Source organism: Emydura macquarii, unplaced genomic scaffold, assembly GCF_026122565.2.
Source record: "Emydura macquarii macquarii isolate MOO-44397 ecotype Brisbane River unplaced genomic scaffold, CSIRO-AGI_Emac_v2 contig_968, whole genome shotgun sequence".
In the NCBI taxonomy this organism is placed as follows: domain Eukaryota; kingdom Metazoa; phylum Chordata; order Testudines; family Chelidae; genus Emydura; species Emydura macquarii.
This window is the reverse complement of record NW_027131105.1, coordinates 6,200,872-6,227,100: the sequence shown is the minus strand read 5'-3', so window position 1 is coordinate 6,227,100 and position 26,229 is coordinate 6,200,872. Positions and strand designations below refer to the sequence as shown.

Below are 26,229 nucleotides of genomic sequence, written 5' to 3'. Positions count from 1 at the left end.
AAAGGAATCTGGAACCATCCTTTTCGGGGGAATTGGGGGGAAGGGGGAAGAAAAGAGAATCCCTATAAGGGAGGGGAATTAGATTTCCACTCAGACTTGGTGATTAGAGACAGCACTTGGGCTCATTATAAATGCAGAAAGATGAAGAATCAGCAGAAGAGGAAGCTGTGTTGGGTTGCACGCCTGGGAGTAGGACAGAAGTCAAATGCTTGCTTCTTACTAATGAGTTGGATAGGGCTGTTCTAGTAAAAACATGACTCAACTTTCTAGGTAGTGGATAGTTTGTTGTATGCTGCAGATGGAGCCTGACAACTCTTACAAGCCTCTGCATTACAGACAAAGCTTGGTGTGTGCAGAAGAAGTAATGTTATGACAGCACAAAAGCCCCAATTGACATCAGGGCTTTGTTCTGCTAGGTGCTATACAGAAACATAGGGAGAGACATTCCCTAAGCCACAGAGCTCACAATCTAAATAGACAAGGCAGAATTATTATCCCCATTTCACAGATGGGGAGGTAAGACCCAGAAAGAAAGTAGGTCTTGGGTTTTAAAAGACACGTTTGAGAGTTAGCCACATAGCTCCCACTGAATTCAGTGACTTGGCCGAGGTCACACAGAGGCTGTGGCCGAAAGGAAAATGAACGCAGATCTCCTGGAGCCCAGCCAAGTGCCTTGACCACAAGACCCTCCTTCTTCCCAGAAGTTAACTGGAAGCTAGGTGCCTCCTTCCGGTTCTTGCCAAGACATGACCCCAGTGGCACAGAAATGAGCTAGGGAACACCTCCATTTGGTTCTTTATCCCATTTATATGGAGAGAGGAGTTCTGACTCTGTGATGAGGAAAGGGAGGCTGCTTCTCGCAAGTTTAACAGCCACCAGCTCCCTTTCGGCCCAAGCACTTTCAGCCCAGCCCAAGCAATGGACTTCTAGCCCTGCTAGCAAAAGCTTTGCAAGTACCCAACCCACTTCACAGGGGGACGAGCTATAATCACTGCTGGCAGCAACCGCAGGCAGCAACCGCGGCAGCAAATAGCCTCTAGAATCCTCTCCGAGGCTGCTCTCAGAAAACCGTTTACTTAGGAGACTGATCAGACATGGCCACAGCAAAACTGCTGCTGGCTCCATTGATAATTTTCAGTCCTCTCCTTCCCCTGTGCCCTTATTATTATTTATCACGTTCATTATGGTGGTACCTAAGGGCCAACTGAGAATGGGGCCCCGTTGTGCTAGGTACTGCACAGAGCATTAGACAGCCCCTGCCTTCAAGAGCTCACAGTCTAATAGACCTGGCTTTGCTTTTTGCCCTTGCTTTCCATGAGCTGCAGGTAATGCTAATCTGGACCTATTTTAAAGCTCTGACATTTCCTTCTTTGTGATTTCTATGCCCAAACAGATATCAGGGTCCTATCATAAGAGACAGTGTCCATCTAGTATAAACAGACAAGACAAAGTGTAGGAAGGAAACAGAGGCAAAGAGAAGCAACTTGTCTAAGGTCACAGAGCAGAGTCAGGAATTGAACCCAGGTTTCCTTAGTAAATGCCCTAGCCACTCAGTCACACTACCTCCCATATCATTTTGCCTTAACTGTAGTGTCTTTCAGGGTACCTGTTACTTTTTAAAGCAAACTAGTTGATGAATTTTTCTGTGTTATTGAACTGTATATTTATTTAAAAGGGCACTTAGTAAGTTTTCTGTTCTAATATCAACCTCACAAGGAGGCTGTGAAGGGCTTAATTTATTGATGTTAACCTAGGTATTTCAGGTTTTGACAAACTCATGATGTTTCATGATATTTGATTTCAGGAGGAGGCAGTGTGTCCTAGTGGCTAAAGCACTGGACTTTAATTCAGGAAACTTGTTCTCTATTCCCAGCCCTGCCATTAGCCAACTGGCTGACCTTCAGCAAGTTACTTCACTTTTCTCTTTCTCAATTTCCCCATCTGTAAAAATGGGAATAAGGATACTGACTTCCTTTGTGAAGTGCTTTGCCATCTACTGATAAGAGCTATGTATTATTATATTACTTATAGCTTGTGTGTGAAGCTCAGTTTTCATTTACAAAAAAAGTATGTTTCTTGCCTTCATTGCTGGAGAAAAACTTGGAAATGTGATGACTGCACAGTATTGGCTCAAATAAAAATAACCAACAATTATTTAAAAAATAAAATCTCATTTTTGTAAGCATCTCAATTTTGTAGGGCCTGACTCATGAATATTCAGATTGGTCATTCAGGTATTTGCATGTTCCCCCACTACCATAGCATCTGAGAACTACACCATTAAAGTAGTCTTCCTCACAACGCTCCCTGAGGCAAGGAAGCAGCATAATCCTTCATGCATATAGATGAGGGAACTGAGGCACAGGAAGATGAAGTGATTTGCCTGAGGCCACACATAGTGTCTATGGCAGTGCCAGATCTCCAGAGTTCCTTAACCATGGGATCATCCTTCTGCTAGCATGAAGTGCTTTGAGATTGTAGGATGGAATGTGCCACAAAAGTGTAGTGTATTAATAATAGCCTAATATTATGCTCAGAACATTCATCTAAATAACATTCTTGCTGGTGCAAACTTTCTCCTAGAATCCTCTGTGATAAGTGAATGGAGTAAAGAGTAACAGACAGGCACTTGGAGCTGCTATGGCTGCCAAAGGACAGCCAACAAGCCAGTAGCTAGTGGCAGATCCATTTCCTCCCTTAAAAAACACCAACTCCAGTTACATGAAGGCAGCCTGCTCAAGGGACAGCGTACATCAAGGGGTTAGGAGTAGAACTTGAAATCAGGAGGAGAAACATAATGAAACCATTCCTCCAGGGAAGCCAGCCAGTCCTCCCACCACTGCCTCTTAGCAAACCCACCAGACATTCCAAACAAATTGCACGTCAGAACCACGGTTCCTTGTTACTTGGGACAGACAATGTGCAGGTTTAGATGGTTTTCTAAGTAAAGGTTACAAGCTGGGATGACAGGCTAGAGGTTTTTGTTTACACAGGGTATCTACCAATTAAGGGCGCCTATGCCAACGATCTAGAAGAATCAAAGTCCCCAAATCCGTACTTGCCAAACAAACAATTTTACAACAAAATCCTCATGTTGTTTTGACTGGGGTCAGAGGAATACAATACCACAATACACATAAATAATTCCTTTCCTGTATATGAACCGGTCACCTAAACTCAGCCCCCTTTTCCAGCTCTGCTGTTCAATCCCATCACACAGAAATCCCATCCCCTGATTGGATTTGGGGCTATTGGAATTCTCCCCACGTAGCAGCTAACAGTGAGGGCTGCAGCAGCAGGAACAAAAGCATTTCTCAGTTCAAAGTGTGTGGGAACCAGCCCTGGCTGCTTAGTGCCACATCTAAACTCCACTTGAATGACTGAGTGACCCAGAAGGTGGGGGGCAGGGACGATAAGGCGGAGGTGGCGGTCCGTTCTTCGTCTCTAATTGATGTCCCTCTCATTCTAGAATTCTGAATGGTGATTTTTATAGAAGCTTCTTGATTGCGCTTCTCCTCTAGGATCACTAAAGCAGCTAACCAGCCCTCAGCTCTGCAAACTAGGCTTGATCAACCCATCCTTGAATCTACAGTGATAGTCTGTTTTAGTTATAATCATATTAATATTTTACCTGTTTAATGGGAGGGATTCAAAGCACTTTCCATACTTCTTGTTTGTATTGTAATAGGACTTAGAGACCCTAAATGAGGTGAGAGACCCATAGATTCAAAGCCAAAAAGGACCATTAGATCATCTAGTCTCACCTTCTGAATAACACAGTCCAGAGGATTTCATCCAGTTACACCTACCTTGAGCCCAATAATTTGTGTTTGACTAAGCCATGGCTCCCAAACTTTGTTGGTTCACATATCACCTTCTTAAAAACTGTTGTGAAATAAAGGGATGGATCATCAAGCTCCTGTACTACAGTCTGGGAACACTTGGACGAAAGCATATCTTCCAGGAAGGTATCCAAGGCTTGGTTTGAAGACATCAAAAGATTGGAGAATCCACCACATCCTTTTGTAGACTGCCCCAATGGTTAATCATCCTCACTATTAAAAATATGTGCCTTATTTCCATTTGTGCAAGGCACTGCACATTCTCATAGTAAGAGAAGGCTGCTGTCCCAAAGATCCTTCATTCTAAATAAAGGAAGGATTATTATTCCTGTTTTATGGGGGCTGAAGCTGAGTGATTTAGTCCCAGTCTACACCCAAAAGTTGGACCACTTTAGCTGTATAAGTAGATTAAAAGTGGTACAACCTCCCTCCCCCCCAGTGTAGCCACACTTATATCAGCACAAAGGTGCTTACAGCAGTATAGCTTTATTCCCATATAGAAAGGGGAATAAGTTATACCAGCACAAAGCCCCTTTATACCAATGTAACTGTATCCATACTAGGCGTTGTAGCAGTATAACTATTGCACTTAAAAGAAAAAAAAAAAAAAAAGTCATACCACTATAGTTATACAGGTACAAAATCTGAAAAGATCAGGCCCAAGTAACTTGGCTCTTTCGGCATTTTCTATCTTCCCAATAGCTCCTTTGTGATGAATCATTATTATACCCTTTTTTACAGGAGGAAAACTGAGAGGTAGAGCCATCTAGCATCCAGGGTCACGCTGCAGAGCTGGAATCAGTCTCCATGAGTCCTGGAATCCACAGTCTGATTCTTTCACAATGGACTTTCAAAAAGAGGGGGCAGAATATAACTAAGGGCTAGATCCTCAGCTGGTGTAAACCAGGGTAGCCCCCTGAAGTTCAAGGAGCTCTATTTACAACAGCTGAGGATCGGCCTCAGATTTTGTTGTTGTTGTTATGCCTGAGTTTTGGCTCAGAGGGACAAAAACATCTCCCCAAATAGCTGAGCTGCAGGGACAGCACAAAGCACTGAGGCGCTAGTCTGAGGCTATTAAGCAGATGAAGCAGACACTGTGAAGATAAAGCATTTGCCATCTATTAGTTCCAGAGTTAAACAGGAAGGAGTGGAAGTTTCCCATTGTGGGCCATTTGCTCACTGATCCTGTGGCAGGCCGTGTTCCCTCCTCCAGCAGAGTTTGAATTTGAAAAATTTTCTCCAAGTGCCTGTTTGTTCCTCCACCAATTGCATTTGAACTGTCTCCAGGCAACGAGACTCAACTGTCATCCAAGGGCTGGGACACTCTGAGAAAGGATTAAGATGGCTCTATACCCGCACATCACTAAGCGCTATCAGCAGAAAACACTGCCTGGGACAGCAAAATTAATATGGTCAGGGAGCATAGCCCCTCCTTTAAGAAATCAGGAACACCCACCATGTGTAGTATGCAAACATCATCATCCAGCCAATTAACTGCTTTTCTGTGCATGCTAAAGGCCATCATGCTGGGCTTCAAAACATCCCTTCAGACTAGTAGTCTTTCTGAAAATGAAAGCACTGGGCAGGTAAGAAGCTAGTCTGAATGCTTATGTATTAGAGTAGCACTTAGAGGTACCAACTGAGATCAGGGCCCTATTGTGCTAGGTGATGTGCATATATAATAGGAGAGTCCCTCCCCCAAAGAATGTACAATTTATAAAGTAGAGAAAATAAGGATTATTATCCCCCTTGTGCCTCAGTTCCCATCTGCAAAAATCTGATGGCCCAGTCCTCTCATCACAAAGGCTTTCTTCCTCTGCTGGAATGCAGGTATAGCACAGGCAGGATGGTCCGTGGTTAAAAGCACAGGATGAGGACTCGTAGAGCTGGAATCAATTCCCCAGTTTGTTATGTAGCCTCCCTATGTGCCGTTGAGCAAGTCACCTCATGTTTCTGTGGCTCAGTGTCCCCCTCTACACAATAGGGATAAATAACCTTGCCCTGCCTCACAAGGGGGTTGTAAAAATAAATGCATTAAAGATTGTGAGGTGCTCAGATACCACGGTAATGAGAACCATAAACACCTAGACACGGATAGAATAGGAATTAGTGTTTTTCCTAGAGTACATGGCCAGAAGGGACCATTGTGATCATGTAGTCTGACCTCCTGTGTAACACTGGCCATAGAACTTCCCCAAAATAATTCCTAATGCAGATCTTTTAGAAAAACATCCAATCTTGATTTAAAAATGGTCAATGATGGAAAATCCACCGCTGGGAAGCTGTTCCAATGGTTAATTACTCACTGTTAAAAAACGTACACCTTATTTCCAGTCTGGATTTGTGTAGCTTCAACTCCCAGCCATTGGATTTGGTTACATCTTTGTCTGTTAGTTTGAAGAGTTCATTATTAAATATTTGTTTCCCAGTTATATACTTAGAGCCTGTAATCAAGTCACCTTTGACCTTCTCCTTATTAAGTATTATGATTAAGGCATGAGACAGACTCAGGAACTGCTATCGTTGCTGTGTGACTTTGGGGAAAGGTACTTCATCTTTCTGTGATTCAGTTCTCCATCTGTAAAACAGGGATAATCCTCTTCTTGTGTATATTTAGGCTGAATATCTTCAGGGTAGGGACTCTCTCCCCCTATGTGTTAGTACAGCACATGGTACTACAGTGCCCTGATCTCAGTTGAGGACTCCAGGCACTACTATGATACAAACAACAATAAAAAGTTGTAAAGGGGCCTTCCAAAAAACCAGAAACATGTGCCTTGAGTTCACAGAGTTAGAAATCAGCACTCCTCTGTCAGGCAAGGTTTCCCAACAACTCTCAATAAAAGCAGTTGATCATTTCCACTTAGAAGCAGTGGTTCCCAAACTATGGGTCATAATCCCAAATAGGGTTGCGCCCTCAGCAGACGGGATCACAACAATCCCTAGTATGTGGAGGATGCCATTTTGCTCCACCCAGCATGACCTTGAATGTACAGTGCATGTGAGGTCACACCGTGCAAAGGCAAAATAGCATCCTCCATCCTGTCTGGGGTCCTGGCAGAAAATACTTTTATTAAAATGAGGTCACGATGACAAAAAGTTTGGGAACCCTTGGCTTAGACAAACAAGGTGAAGGAGGTAATATTTTTAAATGGATCACCTTCTCTTGGTGGAGGAGACAAGCTTTTGAGTTACACAGAGCTCTTCTGCAGCTTAGGGACATTCTATGCATTGACTATGCCTGCCCACTCTACAGCATCTCAAATGACCATACTTAGGTAACTTCCACTTTGCAGCAGCTGCACTTGGCCAGCCCAATGTTCACCACTAGCATCAATGCCACCAAAAACAAAGACCAGGGCTGCAGTCGAGAGGATGAGCAGATTACTATCTCAGAGAAAACCAGGCTGCTCTGTGCATTTGGGAGATGGACTTGTGTTGGAGGGAAGATCCAGTCTAGCGTAAGCAGGGAAAAAAATGGGGAAAGAGTTTACACAGGACCCCAGCATTGGAAAATTGGATACTGCAAATAAGTCACTTTGAGCTGTTAGTAGATTCATAATAGTGGAGTAAAATAGGTGTTTGCCTATTTTATCTAAGGTGTATTAGAGAGAGACTTCCATGTGCATACACACACTGTGATAGACAGGATTTTTAAAGTTACACATAGACCATATGGATCACTATTATAGTAGAGGCCTGTGTTTTCATACGAAAGCACCCCAAATCAGTTTAGATTCATAGTTTAGATTTAGGGGCAGTAACTGCACAGTGTTCAACATTTGGCAGCTCATCAGACAGTCACACATGTATTTCTGCCAGTATTTTGGCATCAAGGAAAAATAATTTTAGCAAAAGAAAGGACTAGCGTGTGATTAAAGCACTGGACTAGAACTCAGGAAAATCTGGATCCTTATTCTGCCACAGAATTCCATGTTTAACCTTAGGCAAGTTCACTGTGGTCTGTGCCTCAAAGTCTCCATTTATACATTGGGAATAATAATTCTTCCTTTATCTTGTCTATTTAGATGGTGAGCTCCAGGGCAGGGATTCTCTCACTAGAGATCTGAACAGAACAATGAGTTTCCCATTCTGGTGAGGGCATCTAGCTACTATATAATAAAATAATAATAATAATAAAAGAAATAGGAAGTTAGACTGATATGTTTCACATATTGCAGATCATATGATTCTGTAGCTGCTAGTACTATCTTAGAGGCCTCCTAGTGAAGACCCAAGTCTCTCAGTCCAATGGGATAGCAATATTTTGATTAAAGTACAATAGAAATGCAGATTATATAGCACTTAACCACCCACACAAACCAGTTTACAGCAATCCAAGTCCAAACAAAGACCTTTGGAACTAACCAGTGCAGAGATCAGCGTTTAAACTCCTCCAGTTGATAGTTGCATGGAAGAAGTGCAAAAAATGATTTTAAAAAAGTTTGCTGTAAACTGAGAATTTTCTACAGGTTTGGACAAGTAACACCTGTCTTTCCAAGTCAAACAGGCCTAGCAATGCATATATTACATAAAGTATGACGGACGCCATAGGGCTACCCGAGAGACAGCGCAGGATTACATTCCCAGCTCAGTTGGGACCAAATTAATTTTCATTTGTTGTAATTTTATGGTGCCAGAGAATGAAACAGAGCATCCTGTTTGGTTCCAGGAAAGGCCAGGAAGTATGAATATTACATAAGAGAGGCAGCGCGATATAATGGATAAAGGAATGGACAGACTCAGGAGAACTGGGTTCCTCTTCCTGGCTTTGCCACATATTGCGTGAATTTGGGTAAATCACAATTTACCCTGTGATTCCCTATCTGTGAACTAGGGAGCTGATTGTGAAACATCCTGATACATGGTGCCATATTATCTACTAAGATAGACAAAATCCCAGCATGACCTAGCAGGATCTGAAAATAGAACATCCAGCTCACCTTGAGCAGAGGCCTTTGCTGACACTGACAAAACCAAAGGGACAGCCTGGAAAGAGAGCTGGAAGCATAAACTTTTAGAAAACTCAAGGTTTATTTTAATTGCAGTTCACTTTGATGTGCTGACAGCTTCCCCCTGGGCAAATTACAATGGAAGACAAGCTGATCCAAGTCAGGATTCCCAGTACACATTTGCACTGACAAGGTATGTATTCCTGATTGCAACAGGCCTAAGAGCTTTAAAAAACTCCAATACAAATCTGATTTGCTACAAAAATCTACACACAAGACTCTCAAAAGCAGCAATTATACGAAAAGGGAAGGTATTACACAGCTCTCAGAGCCCCTTTGCATCTTTTGACCAAATCTAACAGAAGTCCAACAAGGCTGGAGTTGCACCCCTACTGAACTCAAGGCCAGCATCAGTTTAAGGGTAGGATGCAGAGTCTATTTAGATTTTGACAACTTGGGCAGCAATGCAGGGACTCTTTCGCTCTTCCTTTGTATCCTGCCTCTGTATATACAAGCGGCTGTAGGTCCCCCCCACCTGGCCTTTGGTGAGCCGTCCTGGGTTCACACAAACACAGCCTAAGACGTCCTGTGGAGAGAGAGAGAGAGAGAGTGCGAGCGCATATTAAAATGACCACAGAGCAGGTAAGAATTCAGGCACAAGCAATCACAGCAGGTTTCAAAGCTATTTGTTCATTTGAAATGGTTTCCACTTCAGGTGCTACTGTAATTAATTAATTAATTAAATACATAAACAAACAAAGGTCCAAACTGAGAGTGTGCCCCATTTGGCTGGGTGCTGCAGAAACATGTAGTGAGAAACAGTCCTTGATTTAAAGAGCTCACATTCTAAATAAAAAGGTGGGAGGTGAAACAGAAAATGACTTGCCCAGGGTCAGTGAGTCAGGGCAGAGCCAGGAACAGAACCCAGGGCTCCTGGTTCAAAGTCCTATCCACTGAATTATACTGCCTTTCAATACTATACAGCAGATTCCCAGTTGGGCTGCTGCATTCCAATAATATCTCGACAATTTTAGCCCTACAGCAGCTGCAAAACACAAGGCTGAGTTTGTGCTTTTAACAGCTCCTTTAGGAACACAAACATTGCCAGACTGGATCAGACCAGTGCATCCATCTAGTCTAGTATCCAGTTTCTGACAGTGGCCAATACCAAATGATTCAGAGAATGGTGAAAAAAACCCTGCGGTTAAGCCATAACCTGCCCACAAGGGGAATTAAAGATTGTTTCATGTTCTGCTGCAAAAGGGTTACTGTCCCCTCCAAAACTTTTGGAATTTATTTTTTGATCCTTACTAGGGTAACTCCAGAGATTCCTATTATCCATATACATGCCCTAATCCTTTAGGAATCCTGCTAAGCTCTTTAACCTCTCTAGAGGTTAATTTCAGTGGCAAGGAGGCTCTCATTGCTTCCGCTATAACTGCTTAAAAGTTACTCTGCATCCTCAAAAACATTCATATTGAAGACTAGGGATTCTGCTGTTACATTTAAGACCTTCCCTACAATCAGAGGGAGCTACAGTAATAAATAGGTTCTCTCAGCTAGGGATGAAAAAAACTAGCTCACCAAATGAAAAAGGAAGATCAGTGTGGGCCCAGTCTTCACCATCTGAAACATGGGGAAGTCCAGTCATGCAGATTAGTTAAGGAGTAAAATTTTCAAAACTGCTTAAGTGATTAAGGAGTTTAAGACTCATTTTCAAGTAACAGACACTTGAGTGTCCAGGTCACCTCTGAAAACCAATGCAACTTTGGCACCTATGTCACTTCTGAAAAAGGGCCTTAGGCACTGTTGAAAATTTTATCCAATGTTTGTGGTATTGGGAGCACAGAAATGGCATTAACAGAACACAACCCTATTTCTACTACTCATTCTGCTCTTCCTACAGGCTGAGTTCTACAGTGAGCTAGGATTTTCAAAAGCAGCCTCTTCCCATTGAATTCCAGTGAGAGATGTGTGCCTAACTCATTAGGCACCATGAAAATCCCAGACAAAATTGTTTTTCCACTCCCAGCTTACCTTAACAAAATATCTCAGCTCAGATGGAACAACAAGGACATCCGGGGTGACTGGCAAAGGCACATAATTATAGAAATTCTCATAATCGATGTTCATCTCTTCCGAGGGAGGGTAGAGTGGGTAATAACTGCATGGATCAATATTAATTATTGATTGCACTTAAATATAGCCACCTGTGCCCCATACTCCCCACACACTCTGCTGTCAGCCAGAACAAGCATCAGTCCCACTCCTCCTGCAGTTAAAGGCTTGTGCATTGCTCTTTTAGCAGTGCCTCTGTTTACAGAGGCAGAAAGTTCAAAAATGAAACTGAAGGTCTGATCTCCATTACCATGCACCAGGCGGAACAAAATCCAGTGGCTGGAAACTGAAGCTAGACAAATTCAGAGTACAAATATGTTCCCATTTTCAACATTGACACTACCAAGTCAGGATGGTGGCACTTTTACACCACTCTCCACTGGGGTAAGTGATTACACAAAGTGCTGGCAACAGAGTATAAGGCCCAATATATCAGTGGCAGGCCATTATCACTTTAGACAAGAAAATGTTTCAAGATGAACTCTAATCCAGAAATTGATCTCACCTCCTCTGTGTCAGGACATGCTTAAGGATTCGGGTGAACCGGTCTGTGACACCAGAAGAGCTGTTTTAAAAGATACAGCCAAAATTTAGCTACAAAAACCAGGCGATAAAAATGTCTCTTAAGAATAAGGTAATCCCCCCCACTTTTTAATGAATGATTGGTTTTGTGGTTAAGCCACTGGACTAGGACTCAGGACACCTAGGTTCAGTTCCTAGCTCTGCCACACATCCTGATGTGACCTTGGGCAAGTCACCTTGCCTCTGTATTCCTCAATTCCCCCATCTTTAAAATGAGGATAATAAATTTTCCCTTCTCCCACTTTGTCAGTCTTGTCTTCTTGCATTGTAAAAATTTTCAGGGCCAGGACTGTACAGTCCTGAACAGCACACAAACAACCAACCAAAAACCCCAAGCCCCTGATCTTTGTTGGGACTTCTAGGTGCTTCTCTAGTACAAAATAATAATAGTCTTTAAACCAGCTAACACAAGAAATCGGACTTTGTTTTTACATTCTGTTAAGAGCCTCAGACTCTTACTAAAATAAAATGCTCTAATTTAGAACAGACACTTGACTTATAAACACATCTTAACATGCTGCAGCTAGGACAAAAACACCTTGAGAGAAAATGCCATCCAAGTTTTATTTGACCGGCAGGATGCCAACGAAATGGAGTCTGCAGTGAAACAAAGTGTGCATGCTTAATTAAAATAAACCCTGAGGACGATGCAGGAGTTTTTCGGTAGCTTATTCTAACCCCCAAATTCCTAAAGTACTGCCAAGATTTGTATTATGGTAGTTCCTAGAAGCCCCAACCCAAGATTGGCCCCAATGTCTGAGACACTGTACCCAGTAAGCATAAGAGACAGCTTCTGCCCCAAAGAGTTTACAGTCTAAATAGATACAAAGAGTGGGAGTTGAAAACGGAGGCACAGAGAGGGGAAGGGATTTGCCCATGGTCATTGGTAGAGCCAGACTTAAAACATGGGTCTCTTGAGCTCCTCCAGTCCAGTGCCCTACCTACTATGCCATGCTAGCTCTGATCAAGTCTTCTTTATGCCAAGATGTTCTCTTGCTACAGAGTTTTTCAAAAATCCTCTCCCCAAAACAAAGATACTCAGCAACTTTGTAACCAGGGCAGATAAGACAGTGGAGATGGCTGATTTATTCAAGGCTAGATCTGATCAAAATGTTTTGGGGCTGCGTTTGCAGAGGCATCATCTTATGGACTGGATACTACATAAGCTTTGAGTGCTGTATTGGATTTCCAAGTCAAAGAGACAACTGTTAACTGGCAGGAATTTGGAGAAAAGCAACCAAAGGGCTGAAAGGGCTAGAGGGAATGATTTATGAGGGAAGATTCACAGGAAGAAAATATGCAGGTCTTGGCTAGACAATGGCTTTGGGGGTAGGAAAGATAAGAAGAAACACTGACAAGTATTTGTAAACACCATGGTCAGAGTGAGGTATGTGCACGTGTGTGCATGCACAGAAGATGCATTCAGTACCTTAGAGCTTGCCTATATGCTGAGTCATCCCAGTTTAACTTAACCCATTTAGTCAAACTGGCACAAAAAAGACTGTGGTGACACATTTTAAATTTAAGTCAGACCTAATTTGTTTTAGTTATGTCTTCACTGACAAAAAAAGGTATGTTATTGCTGTGGGATAAATAATATGTGTTAGCTATCCTGCTGTAAAAACATAGTGGAGACAAGGCACTTAGTTTAGGAAGGCAATGTGGCCTACTAGACAGAGTGTTGGACTGGGTCTTAGAAGACCTCAGTTGTATTCCTAGCTTGGCCACGAGCCTGCTGGGTGACCTTGGGTAAATCACTTCTCTCTGTGCCTCAGTTTTCCTATCTGCAAAATGGGGATAATACTTTGTAATGAACTTTGAGGTCTGCTAATGCCAAGCACCATGCAAGAGGTAGGAATTGTTATACCAAAATAAGCTGCCCTTAAAACAAAATAATCATCAACACAGTGGTTTGCACTAGTTTAACTAAACTGGTATAAGGCAGCATGTAGATAAGGCCTGTAAGGGTATGTTTGCACTGCAGCTAGGAGTGAGCCTCCCTGGGTAGACAGACCTGCACTAGTGAGGCTCGAGCTACCAATAGCAGAGTTCAAGCTAGAGCACTAAAAATAGCAATATGGACCTACTGGCTCAGGCTGGAGCTCAGGCTCTGAAAGCTAGGATGACGGTGGGTTTGAGAGCCCAAGCCAACATATCCACATTGCTATTGTTAGAGCACTAGCTTGAGCTCCACTAGTGTGAGTCTGTCTGCCTGGGCTGGGAGACTTGCTCCCAGGTGCAGTGTAAGCATATCCTATGCTGTAAAAGCCAGTGTGCTATTTAAAAGTGCAGCAGCACGTAATGCCCATCATCATCCTAGAAGGCACCCAGCTCCCTTGTGCACCAGCATGGGGAAGTGAACATTGGCCACTATACACACATTCCTTCCTCACCCAGGCTTCTCTCCCCCTCCCCCATACACACACACACACTATAAGAAATATTGTGGAAGATTAACGGGAGATAAAGAAAAACCACTGAATTGTGCAAGAGAACTGGAACTCCACATAGGGCTGGGAGTCAAGCATTTCGCTCCCATGACCCCAACGTGTTAATGGCACTGGCCAGCAAGCACACCCCTCTCCAACTTAACATGTGAGCCTCTTCAAATGTTCCTTCCTCTCTCTCCGTTGTGCATCGCAGGAATTCAACCACCAAGTCCAAACAAAAATGTTTTGCTATGGCCAATAACATTTTCCCCCCAGAACCAATTGTATTGCAGCAATATACCATGAAGGGTCTGCTATCTTGCTCTCTGATCAGTCTTGACTACCCAGATGGGACTGCATGCAACACCACAAACACAGAATTAAAAGGACAAGCCAATTTAGGCTTTGTCTATCCTGGGATTTTAATCACAGATATGTTATTAGTCTTTGTAGTACAGTAGTGCATAGAGGTCAGGGCCTCGTTGTGCTGGGCACTTCAGACACAGAGAGTCAGTCCAGGCCCCAAAGAGTTTAGCATTGAAAGCTATAAGGTGGGAGGAGAAAGACACACAGAAAGGGGAAGTGAAGTGATGCGTCTGAAGGTCACAAACCAGGTCAGGGGCAGAACTAGGAACAGAAGCCAGGTCTCTCAAATCCCAATGCTTTAAGCACAGGTGCGGTTGCATCACTTCAAACTCAGGGCAGAGACAATCTTCCACTGAAGATCAAAGGGCTTTGCAAACAGGAATTAAGCTTCTCTGCAAGGTAGATATAATCCTTATTTCACAGAGAGGCAAAGCAGCTGTTCAGCATCACTAGCATATCCATGTGTGTTACTCAGGACTTGACTCCCTTGCATGCAATTACTGCATTACTATGCAGGAGAACCCAGGCGCGTAACAGACAATAAATGGACTATACCATAAAATGTAGCCCTATATTAACTGTCTGCTGAGTAAGGTGCTAGAGATTAAACAAAATGTGTAAGTGTTAATAAACAAATTAGCTTTTTTTTTTTTTTTTTTTTTTTTTTTTTTAAAAAAAAGAAAGAAAGATTCTTTTGTCTTAAATGTGAATTATCAAAAATTTTCAGATATAGAGCCAGAGCCAGACCCACGGGTACTGAAAATCAGCATACCTGCATTGATTTCAGCAGGACTACAACAACTGTGACCAATTGCTGATCTGTCCTGTGACTTTTTCCATCTCAATATCCCTTTAACCCAGTGTCCTTTATTTACTCTCTGCAAGTTTTCCTTGCATTATGGTCTGGTAGAGGTGATCAAATGTTTTCAATCAAATTACATGAGCATTGGGCCCCACACCTGGTCTCTTTTAAAACTAGGAAGGACTTTCTAAGGAACTGTTCATCCTAAGGTTTCCCAGTTTGTTTTCAGCCCACATACCTGCTAATCTCTTCAGCACCCATATGGAAGAGCAGGTCTGTGGAAGTCAGGCCAAAAATGACTCCATTTATTGCCAGAGTGCAGGGGTCCGACACAAAGCATACTCGCTGAAATGAAAAAAGAAAAGGCAAAATGCACTTTGGATTCAGCTGTTACCAATATCTTCCACATTTTAAAAGTGGATTGTGCTAAAAATCAGAAAAAGGCTTATCCTGGAATAGGAATGTCCACAGAGGGAATTATATCACAATAGTTATTGAGCTTTAAATTCACACCCTTCCCTATTCTGGAATAATTTTCCCATGTAGACAAGCCTTAAGAGGAATCTTTCTTTATGAAGCAGCAGGATTAACGTATAGCACATTGTAGCTTCACAGCTGTGTGCATGATGTCAATTCCCCACGCTCCACTCATGCAGAGTTAAGTGATGTGGATTTCCTGGCAACAGGGACAGAGATAGTTTGTCATCTTGCATTTCATTTCCCACCCATTTCCTTATTGGGTATCTGAGTGTTTTAAAAAGCCACATGGTCTAGGGTCTTAGATACCGGGCTAGGAGCCAGCATAGCCTGACTTCTTGTTTCAACTTGGTCACTGACTAGTCGGACTAAAGTTTCAGCTCTGCCTTTACAAGAGGATAGATGATCTCATAAAGCTTTTCCCATTTCTAGCTTCTATGAATTTCTATTCTGGGCTTTCAGTTGTCCTGTGCACCTTTCCCCAACAGGCTTAAATCTTTCATTTTCACTCCACATTGATTGTGCCAGACTATGGAATGAGTGAAATGACCAGCTTTTTAACACCCAGGTTGAGGTGAGGGTGGGAATCCCACCAAGGCTCAGCAATGTGAGTGAATACACTCTGAGAGTAGAGAAACAATAAAACCGGGCAAGATTTTCCCAAAAGTGACTAATAAGATTTGGGGCACCTAACTCAGACATACCTTAAAGGGACCTGATTTTCAGAGTATGTGAGCACTGCACTCCCAGGTGGCACTCTTGCATAGTCTTGCAAGTGCTTAGTGTGTGAACAAGTTCTGACACTTAGAGAGAAGCATTATGTTTTGAGTTATGCAAGGGTTTCTTTTGTTTTTGTTTTTAAGAGCATCAGCTTCGGGTGAGAGGGATTTGTGAGAGCTGCAAGAGAGTTTGCTCTCTGCCTTGGACTCTGCTTAGAGTCAATTAGTTGCTCCCTGGGAGCCAGGGATTGGTGTTGGGCTGAGTTTCCCGAAAGAAGGAATTGCCCTGCATGCTGTTTGACTCTCTCTGGTCAGGACTGGTGTACATGTCTAAATAAATATACCCAGACTGAGTCACTAATTTCTCCTTCACTGGGAAGCAGACTTCCAAGGCCACTCAACATCTGCTATTGCTTGGCAGAGGGGCAACATCTCAGAAGTGGGGAACATGTCTCAGGTTGGGCACCCAAAAACACACAAAAACTCCCTTTGGAAGTCTTGGCTTGTGCCTGTGCCAAGAGTTAAATTATTAGGAATCCAAAGAATTTCTAGTTTTAAAATTTGATTAAGCAGACTGTGTAGCAACTGATCAAATCATCTTCGCTCTTAACCATTATCCTGTTTGGGTTTTCTTTCAGGCTCTTGACCTGCCCATCCAGCTAACAACTTGTTAGTCATCTTCTCTCTCAGGTGAGTCAAAGGAAAAACAAACAGACCAAGTGATTAGCTATAGAAAGTTACCTGTTTGTCATCTTTAGACAGCTCATAGCAGCTGAAAGGCGGCTGTGGATATATGTAGTCATGGTGCACATCTCTCAGTGATGGTACAAACACGAGCCGGGAACCAGCACTATTGGGAGAGGAAAGAGAAGCATTCTAAGAGAGGCCAGGAACCTAAGAACCCAATACTTGCCAAACCAAGCACATTAATACAAGTTAGAGTCCTCCACCTCTAGAAAGCCTTTGAAATACATAACATAGGAAATTGCAATAATGGATCAGATCTTCCAGAAAGTTGATCTGGACAAGAACCCAAATTTCCTGAGTACGATTCCCAGCTCTGTTACAGGCTCCCTATGTGATCTTGGGACAAGTCACTGAGGCCAAGACTTTCAGAAGGGACTAATGATTTGTGGCTGCCCCAATCTGAAACATCTTAAAGGGATTTGGGTTTTTTTGTAAGAAGATGCTCAGTGCTTTCTGAAAGCCAGGCTCCTTGAAGATTCCAGCTGTAAACCTCCCCCCCCCCAGTCATTAGTTGCTTGAAAGGCTTCGATTTAAATCAGTGACTCAGTTACCCATCTATACAATGGTGATGGTTGTTTTTCCTTTTTTCCATTTCATCTGGATAGACTGTCAACTCTCTGGATTAGGGACTGTATGACTATGGGTATGTCTTCACTGCAGTTAGCCCAGACTATTGGCACCTGGGTTAGCCTAGTTGGAGGGTGTCAACCTAGCTTGATGTAAAGTCAAACTGCACGCCATACCTAAGTCACTCTGTCCTCACTGATGCTGCACTATTTTGTGTGTCAATAGGATTTCTGGGGGCATGTCCCATGGTTCTTTGTAATGCAGTAAGATGATTCGCTCTCAGATTCTTTCCCGGTAAATTGAGAGAGAACTTGTCTGTCCTTCTGACAGAGGGAGAGAATTGTGGGAAGCCATGGGAAGACTATCAGCACTTGAGTGATTTAGCTTGCATCCTCAGTGTAAAGTGGACAGGTTACCAGTCCAAGTGAGAGTGGAACACAGCTCTGGCTGGGCTAGCCAACTAGCTACATTTTCTGCAGTGAAAACATCATTGGGGGCTCAATATTGACTGGAGCCCACAATACAGCCAACCAGCAATTTAGTTTAAGTATTCTATCCCTGATGAAATTGCAGCTTGAGGTAGACGGAAGCCATGGACTGAGCCATTGTTTCATTCATGTCCCAGCAATTCTGATCACGCCAAGGAAAGTGACTGCTGTGCATTCATTAGGAAAATAAGATAGGTGAACTAAGAAGGAGAAACTCCAGTTCACTATTGAAGAGTTAAGATAGCCATCTCCAGGAATCCATAAGGCAACGAGGCCACAAACCTGACCTTGGAACCAGATCTTTGGTTAGTTCTTTAACCATCAGATGATGCATCCATTCAAGCAATCTGTTGCAATAATGGGGCCATGAGAGGTCTATGATGGATACAAGAAAGCTCAATAGAAGCAAATGGTCTATCATAAGCCTGAACTTTAAAAATCATGATGTTTGGGTTGCCATTTCAGAGGTGGCTACAATTCTGTTGGTGTAATGGATTTAATTCCATTGCTGTAGAAGAGAAAAATAATTTCTTTACGGTGTTTCTGAAGTGAGACACAACCCTATTAGGAGGCTACTGATTGTTTTAAAAACCTGTGTGGTTTCATGGCCTCACTAGTAGATATTTACACATCTCTTACTTCCTAGAGAAAGGAACACATGAATTGCCACATTGGATGAGGTTAGTGATCCAGGTAGCCCAGTATTCAGAACCTTCTACTTCTAAAGGTAGAGCTCATCTGCACAGGAGACAGAACTTTCTCAGAGGTTAATCTGAGACTAGGAACAGATTCCCACACAGGAATTAAGGACCATCCAGAAATTCCACCTTTAGCTCCAAGTGGAAGGCATGCTGCTCTGAGATGCCTTCTCTAACACACGAGACCAGTGCAGACATTTAAAAAAAAAAAAAAAAAGGGGGGGGGGGGAGGGGACCAGAATTTAACCCCCTTGACAAAATAGTGCACTGCATACAATACTCCCCTTAGGGAAAGGATGGGAGAGAGACTGAACCACATGTGATAGATTTAGACATGTCACTTAATGCATTATTGGCACGTACTCAGATACTATGGTGATGGGGGTGAAATGATATTAAGAGCATCTAGCTCTTATATAGCACTTTTCATTAGTAGATCTCAAAGTGCTTCACAGTCTTGAATGTATTTATCCTCACAATACCCCTGTGAGGTAGGGAAGTAAGAGAAGAACCTATATAGAATAGAATCCCATCTCCAGTGCTCAGCTGTTTCAAAGAAAGGTGCAAAAAAACTCAAAAAACAACCCCAACCCTACCCCCCTAAAAAAACCAACCAAACAAACAAAATTGTAGATGTGGGATAATCTGCCCCCAGGGAAAGTTTTTTCCTAACCCCATCAGAGGTTGACCCAATACTCTGAACCATCTCCCTGCTATTGTAGTATCCTTAAGATGAATTCACGTTGATCTCAAAAAACATTCAGAATAAGAGTAAACTCTTCATCTTTCACTGCATTAGCTGATCGCCAGCTGAGGTTGATGAAAAACTTTCCCCGTCCCAGAGTACACGTAGATGCATTTTGGGAGTGGAATTACACTTTACTCTGAAGCAACCTGCATCAGCTGCTATCAGAGGACAATGGACTAGACTGGCCATTGGCAATCCCTTGTATGGCAATTCCTTGTATGCTCAGATGAAGATAGGCACAGGTGCAAAGAGATGAGCAATTTTTTTTTAAATTAACCCCAATATACCAAAAAGCTTTGGTAGTAAATGCTGACACAGACAGAATCAGCTCAGTAGCTTCTTAAATATTCCTCTCTCAAAATCCACACTCGTATACAATTTGTATTGTGCTTTTTTAAAAGGGGAGGTATTGACCAATACCAGGGTATGACAGACTCTGGCAGCAGATGAAAGAGCCTGGTGGTGCGCAGCGCTCACCCCAAAGGAAAGAATGTCTTGTTTGTTCTTTGTTTTCTCTATTCCTCCTCCCCCTACCCCACTCAGGACCACAAGAGAGGGAGATCAGAGAGGATGAAAGCCAACAGCAGATGCTCTAAGGCCCCCACTCCAAGCCCTCTGGGTTTAATGCAGGGGTTGGGGTGGGGGAAGGGATAGAGAAGTCAATACCATCATGAGAGATAAACTGGCCAAGCAACAAGCTGTTATTAACCATACAGCTATTCTGCTAAAGGAACCCTTAAGTGAATCTACACAAACTTTTGCAGTTACAAGGTCATCAGTTAGGGGTGTAATTTTTTTCAGGGATCTGGTATAAGCTATACCAGTAAAAGCACACTTCGGCCAGCATAAGCTGCGTCTGTCATAGTACGGTTTACCAGTATAGCTACCAGCAAACCTTTTCTAGTTTAGACTAGGCCTTAAGATTCCAGTTTACACCCACTTATAGCATAACGCTGCTTACATGTAGGTCTCTGGGTGGGTATTAGGTGGGAGAAGAGGTCAAAGAGAAAGCAGCCCTAGGCACTGGACAGACACACAGCAAGATTGTAAGCTCTTTGGGATAGGGACAATCTAAATGGACAAGACAAACAGAGACTGTCTTTACACCCAGAATTCATACAGCTATACTTGCTTTCATTAGGAATGTGATTTTTTTTTTATTTTTATTTAAACAAACAGGTACAACACACCCCCAATGTGAGTACAGCTATATTGATATAAAGATGCCGGATACCGGTATAGTTTACTCCTCTTCCTGTACAGGAGTAAGTTATAAATAGATAAGCATATTTATATTGGTGTAACATCTACACTAGGGGAGTTGTACCATTTTAACTATGCCGATACAGTTAAAGTAGTACAACGTGTATGTTAAGACAAGGCCAGAGAATGGGTGGGGAAACAGAGACACAGAGAGGTGAAGTAACTTGCCCATGGTCACACAGGAGGTTAGTGGCAGAGTTAGGAAGAACACAGGTTTCCTTACTTCCCATTCACCTCCCTCTTGTGGGGATAGACTGGAACTGCAAGTCAAGCTACAGCACATCAGAGTCAGGGGACCTAGCTACACAGCCAGACTCAAACACGGTTAAAAGGCAGCACATCCTATGAATCAGGACAGCATTAGAATCAGGACAGAGGACGGGCATATCCCTATTCCTCCTTGTGTACCAAGGTCCTTGGAAGGCTAGGTTCCCAGACAGTGGGTTCTTCAATTTGTTTGGTGTTAAGATCAGTTATGTTTCCAAACAGCATGGAACAGCCCGATATGTCTTGAACAAACCAGTAATTTAGCTGCTGGCCTGAATTCAAGAAAGCAGTTTACCTGGCACAATGCTTTGTGTTTCCTTGCCATTCAAACTTGGAGAGATCAACAGGCCCTGCTCATCTCCTTCAAGCAGGAGGCACAGCTTTAGCAGTGTCAATTTGGAGTACAGTTGCTTAATGAACTGATTAGAGTCTCATTGCTGAAGATGCTCCAATGAGATACAAATGGTGATTAAAAGGCAGGCTGCTGACAGGAAGTGGCTGTTGTCACGGGATGATCAAAGCGACAGGCTTGCTATGCTGACTCACCGATAAACCAGCCTCCTTTTGCATTTATCAGATGGTTAATTGGGAGTAAATTAAGTTGCAGGAGATTGCCTTCTCTGAACACTAGGGGAGAAGTTGATGGCTCTAAAATTCCCTCTACAAGATAGGCAGGGAGCATGCACTTTGATCTGAAATTTCAGTGTATTTCTTTATAGGTCTGCCAAGAAGGAGACTATGACCAAAAAAAATAGGCTTAATAGTCTACACATGGGGGTGCCTCTACATGAGATTGAGTCTATGCTATGAACCACAATCTACATTGCATCTGTGCCAGTCACAGCTTTGCCATGGTCTACTCTACACACGTACGTTGGTATAACTGTTACTCAGGGGTGTAGAAAATTGTAGTTATACTGACCTAACTTCCAGTGGACAGTGCTATGTTGATGGAAAGGCTTCTCCTGTTGACATCGCTACCATCTCCCATCAGGGTAGACAGTGTCTTCACTAAAGTGCTACAGCGGCACAGTTGCTGCAGAGCTCTAAGTGTAGACAAGCCTTTTGCTTGTCTACATGAGGGATTTATACACTTACACTAGTAGCCACCCATGGCTATAACCAAGACAAGGCCTTCATCTCAAAACATACATGAGCAAGTCAATCAGAACAGTCCCTCTCCAACACCTCTTCCATGTTTAGTTTCTGAGTAATCAAGGATGTTTGCTGCTGGCTACACAGAATCCCCATCTATTTTTGGCTTTCCACTCTTCCTGAAATAAAAAGGCTCCCCCTTTCTCACTAGTACCTGCCCTTCCTTTAGGCACATAGCTGACATGCTGTGTTCACAGCCCTGTCTGTTTGGAAGAATCAGGGAACTCCACCCATACATTACACTTCCACCAGCACGATTTCTGCGTCTTAATCCTTTGTGCTTGAGATCTGTAGCTATGTGAGGGTTGGCAGCTTTAAGAAAGGGGGAAGAACTGTTTTTGGAGTTGGTGGGGAAGGGAAAGAGAAATAGGATAAACTTTAGGAAAAGAAAAGTTAGGTATGACATCAGGAGAGAATTATGAATAGTCTTCCCAAGGGAGAATTATTATAATTATAAGCACATAAACAAAACTATCATGCCACTTTATTCAGCGTTTCTCAACCGCTTCCAGTTCACGACCCCTTCTATTTAGTAAAAAAGGTAAAAGTAAAAATTGTTTCAATGATAATGATCTATGGACTACTACTACTGCAACAACTACTACTGCTGTTACATTTAACCTCACAAGCTTTAAAGGTTTTGGCTGCCCTGAAGTTATTCTGAAGAGTTTATTCTCTTTGCTATAGATTGTAATAAAATTTTCAATGCCTCGTGACCCTGCCCCAGTAGTTATGACCCACCAGTTAAGAAATACAGACCTAGTTCACCTCTTTGGCAATGCAGGATTGTTCGTTCATTTATCAGTTTTGCAGTCTAGTTTTAAATGTCCCAAATAATAGGCAACTCTGACTTATGTGAGAGAGAGAGAGAGAGAGAGAGAGAGAGAGAGAGACACACACACACACACACACACCGACCCCCCCCCCCCCCAGGTGGGAACAGTCATACACTAGCAGTGGAGGGACTATTATTGACGTTATTTGTATTATAGTAGAACCTAGAGGCCCTAACCAAGAAGGCGACCCCCTTGTGTTGCGTGCTGCATAGTCACAGAGTAGGTCTTCACTGCAGAGTTTGCCTGGGTGATTGGCACGCAGGTTAACACAGGTCTGAGCAGCCACACTGTAAGCTATACTTCAGTTACTCTCTTCTCACTGGTGTTGCATTCCCCCAGGTGGCTCACTGGATTTCTGGGGGCATATCCCACGATTCTTTGTGCTGCAGTCAGGTGAGCAGCTCTAGGATTCTTTCCCAGTGAATTGTGGGAGAACTAGTATGTCCTTCTAGGCATGTGGGGGGGAAGGCATTGGAGGACCATCAGCACTAGATCTTCAGTGCACAGTGAGTGGGTTACCAGCCTGAGTGAGAGTGGAGCTGGGCTGTAACCCACCTCACACCAGTCAAGCCAGCTAGCCTGAGCTGAAAGCACCACTCATCTAGTTCTGTCTCAGCTAATTCTGCAGTGAAGTTATACCCATAGTGAGAGAGAGCTCCTGCCCTAAAGAGCTAACGTTCACCAACAGTAACATTTTCAGAAGCAGTTAGTGACATGGACGCTTAAGTCCCATTGATAGTCAATGGAGCTTAAGCTCTTATGTCACTTAGGAGCTTTAAAAAAGTTTTATTGTATGTTTGTACAATAGGACATGACTGACTGATTATGGTAGGACCTACTTTCTTCAAAGAGATAAATCTAAATGAACAGGACAAAGGAAGTATTATTATACATGTTACACGAGGAATTGAGGAACAGAAATTGTGGGGGCATGTCTACATCTGAAACTCTACAGCAGCACAGATGCACCACTACAACACTTCACCGAAGACATTACCTATGCCAACAGGAAGGTTTCTCCCATTGGTGTAGGCAATCCACCTCCCCAAGAGGCAGCAGATTGGAAGAATTCTTCCATCCACTTAGTGCTGTCAACACTGGGGGTCAGGTTGGCTTAAATATGCCGCTCAAGGATGTGGATTTTTCACACCCCGAGTGACGTAGCTGAGTTGACCTAACTTTTTAGTGTAGAACAGGCTACAGCTGTATGACCTTGGGCAAATCACAAGTCTCTGGCAGACAAGGAAATTGAATCCCTTATCTCCACAATCCTACTCTAATGCCCTAACTACAAGACCATTCTTCCTCTCAAAGGCAGACTAAAGAATCAGACTGGTTTAAACTCTGTATTGTGAAAGAAACCATTTTCCCATAACTCAAGGAAGGAACTGGGAATCAGGATTCGTGTGTTCTAGGCCCAGTTTTGTCACACACTTGCTCTGTGATCGTGGGTGAACCATCTCATCTCTCAGTACCTCTCTGAGACACAGCACACAGAAGGGATGTCAAATTTTAATTCAATCATGTTTCCCAATGCTTTCAAATCCTTGGATGGAAGCGGACAGAAGAGCACAAAGACTATTTAATACATACCTTCTTGTACCTTCAATTATCATCCTCAGACAATGTTTAAAGATACCTTCAAATGATCCAGTGAGCAGACAGTTCTACAGGACAAAGAAAGAACAACTTAATTTGTGCAGGAGTGCTTATTTTCTCTCAGGAAAGTCACATAGACCATGCCAAGTGCAGGGTTAGGCCAAACAGACTGGGAAAGACTCTTGCAGCCTCCTCACAACCTCTAGGAACAATGGAGCAATACCAACTAAAGTTTAAAGGTCATCCTTTAAAGGGCTGCCCATAAAGTTAATAACTCATAGTTTCATTTGGAAACATGGTGATTGCCTCCTAGGGAGGGTGGGATGCATCCAGGTAAGGAAGTTATGGAGATTTGGGTTGCCTGGCAATTCAAGGATTCTAATAGGAAGTAAATACTTCTGACAAGACTCATCTATGCCCAAGAATTCAGTCAAGGAACATCCTTCATTGCTGTCGCATAGGCGTTGCCTTTGATGTGCCATCACTCTGAAGGGACTTGCAGCGAAGGGTGGGACAGCCTTCCAAGGACCTGCTCCATAGCAACCCCAAGATGTTAGTTCATGGTATTTACTGGACCGCAGAGAGGAAACGCTTGTGGATTCTGAACCCCTTAAGGGGCAACTTACCTCAACTTGTTCGTGTTTAGCATCAAGAAAAGGACCAAACTGGAACAAGAAAACAAGTCAAGAAAGGAGTTTAAAGAGAGAAAAAATTATTCTTTGCATCCTACCTGCTCACTGACTAGTGCTCTAGTCCTAAACAGTGACCCGAGCTGCATTAAATATAGGTAATGAACAAGATGCAGCTGAAAAGAAAATTTTCTGAAGGCTAGAACAGAGACTAGGAGCCAAGACTGTCAGGTTCCATCTCCTGCCTCAGGAAAGGAGTGTGGTCAAATGGACAATAACAGAGGGATGGGAACCAGGATTCCTGAGTTAGGGAGGGAGCATAACTTAGTGGGTGATAGCAGGGGACTGTGAGTCAGGTCTACTGGGCAGAAGTATATATGACCTTGGTCAAACACTTTACCCCTCTGTGCCTCAGTTTCCTCAACTATGGGCTAACAGCTAATTTAAGGGAGGTAGTGTGCATTAATGGATGAGCACTGGGCTGGGACTCAGGAGACCTGGGTTCTATTCCCAGGTCTGCCACTGCCCTGCTAAGCGATGTTAGACACGTCACTTTCTCTATCTGTGCCGTGGTTTCTCCATCTGTAGAATGGGGATAATGTTACTTGCCTCCTTTGTAAAGCACTAGGAGAATTGCTATAAAAGAGTAAGGGGGGCTGTGAGATTTAACGTACACTGGGAAAGTGCTTTGCGATCACCAAATGTAGGTTTTGCAATATTGGATACCAAAGGTCCCTCTAGTTCACTCTATGGGCCATTACCAGATACTTTAGAAAGAGGAGCCCCTTGGGAGGGCAATTATGGGGAAGTTTTCTTCTGAACCCCAGACAGTTAGTGGATGGCTTCTAAACTAAAGCATGTCTCTCAGAAAAAAAGTGACACTATCTAATAACTGGTCTGAAGGTATTTTTTATTTGTTTGCTTTGTCCTGAGAGGCTCAAGTCA

The 26,229-nt window shown here is 43.0% G+C and overlaps 1 protein-coding gene across 2 annotated transcripts in view; it reads right to left on the bottom strand.

The window, feature by feature from the left end:
• Positions 1 to 8,862: 8,862 nt before the first annotated feature.
• Positions 8,863 to 26,229, bottom strand: part of POLA2 (DNA polymerase alpha 2, accessory subunit) — a 34,616-nt gene continuing 17,249 nt past the window's right edge. For both annotated transcript variants that reach the window (XM_067544442.1, XM_067544443.1), the window contains exons 12-18: positions 25,282 to 25,320; positions 24,650 to 24,723; positions 17,029 to 17,137; positions 15,330 to 15,436; positions 11,418 to 11,477; positions 10,832 to 10,958; positions 8,863 to 9,380 (exon numbers count right to left, since the gene is read on the bottom strand). In XM_067544442.1, the coding sequence (XP_067400543.1) occupies positions 9,234 to 9,380; positions 10,832 to 10,958; positions 11,418 to 11,477; positions 15,330 to 15,436; positions 17,029 to 17,137; positions 24,650 to 24,723; positions 25,282 to 25,320 (663 nt within the window). In that variant the 3' untranslated portion in view covers positions 8,863 to 9,233. The remainder of the gene's footprint in view (positions 9,381 to 10,831; positions 10,959 to 11,417; positions 11,478 to 15,329; positions 15,437 to 17,028; positions 17,138 to 24,649; positions 24,724 to 25,281; positions 25,321 to 26,229) is intronic.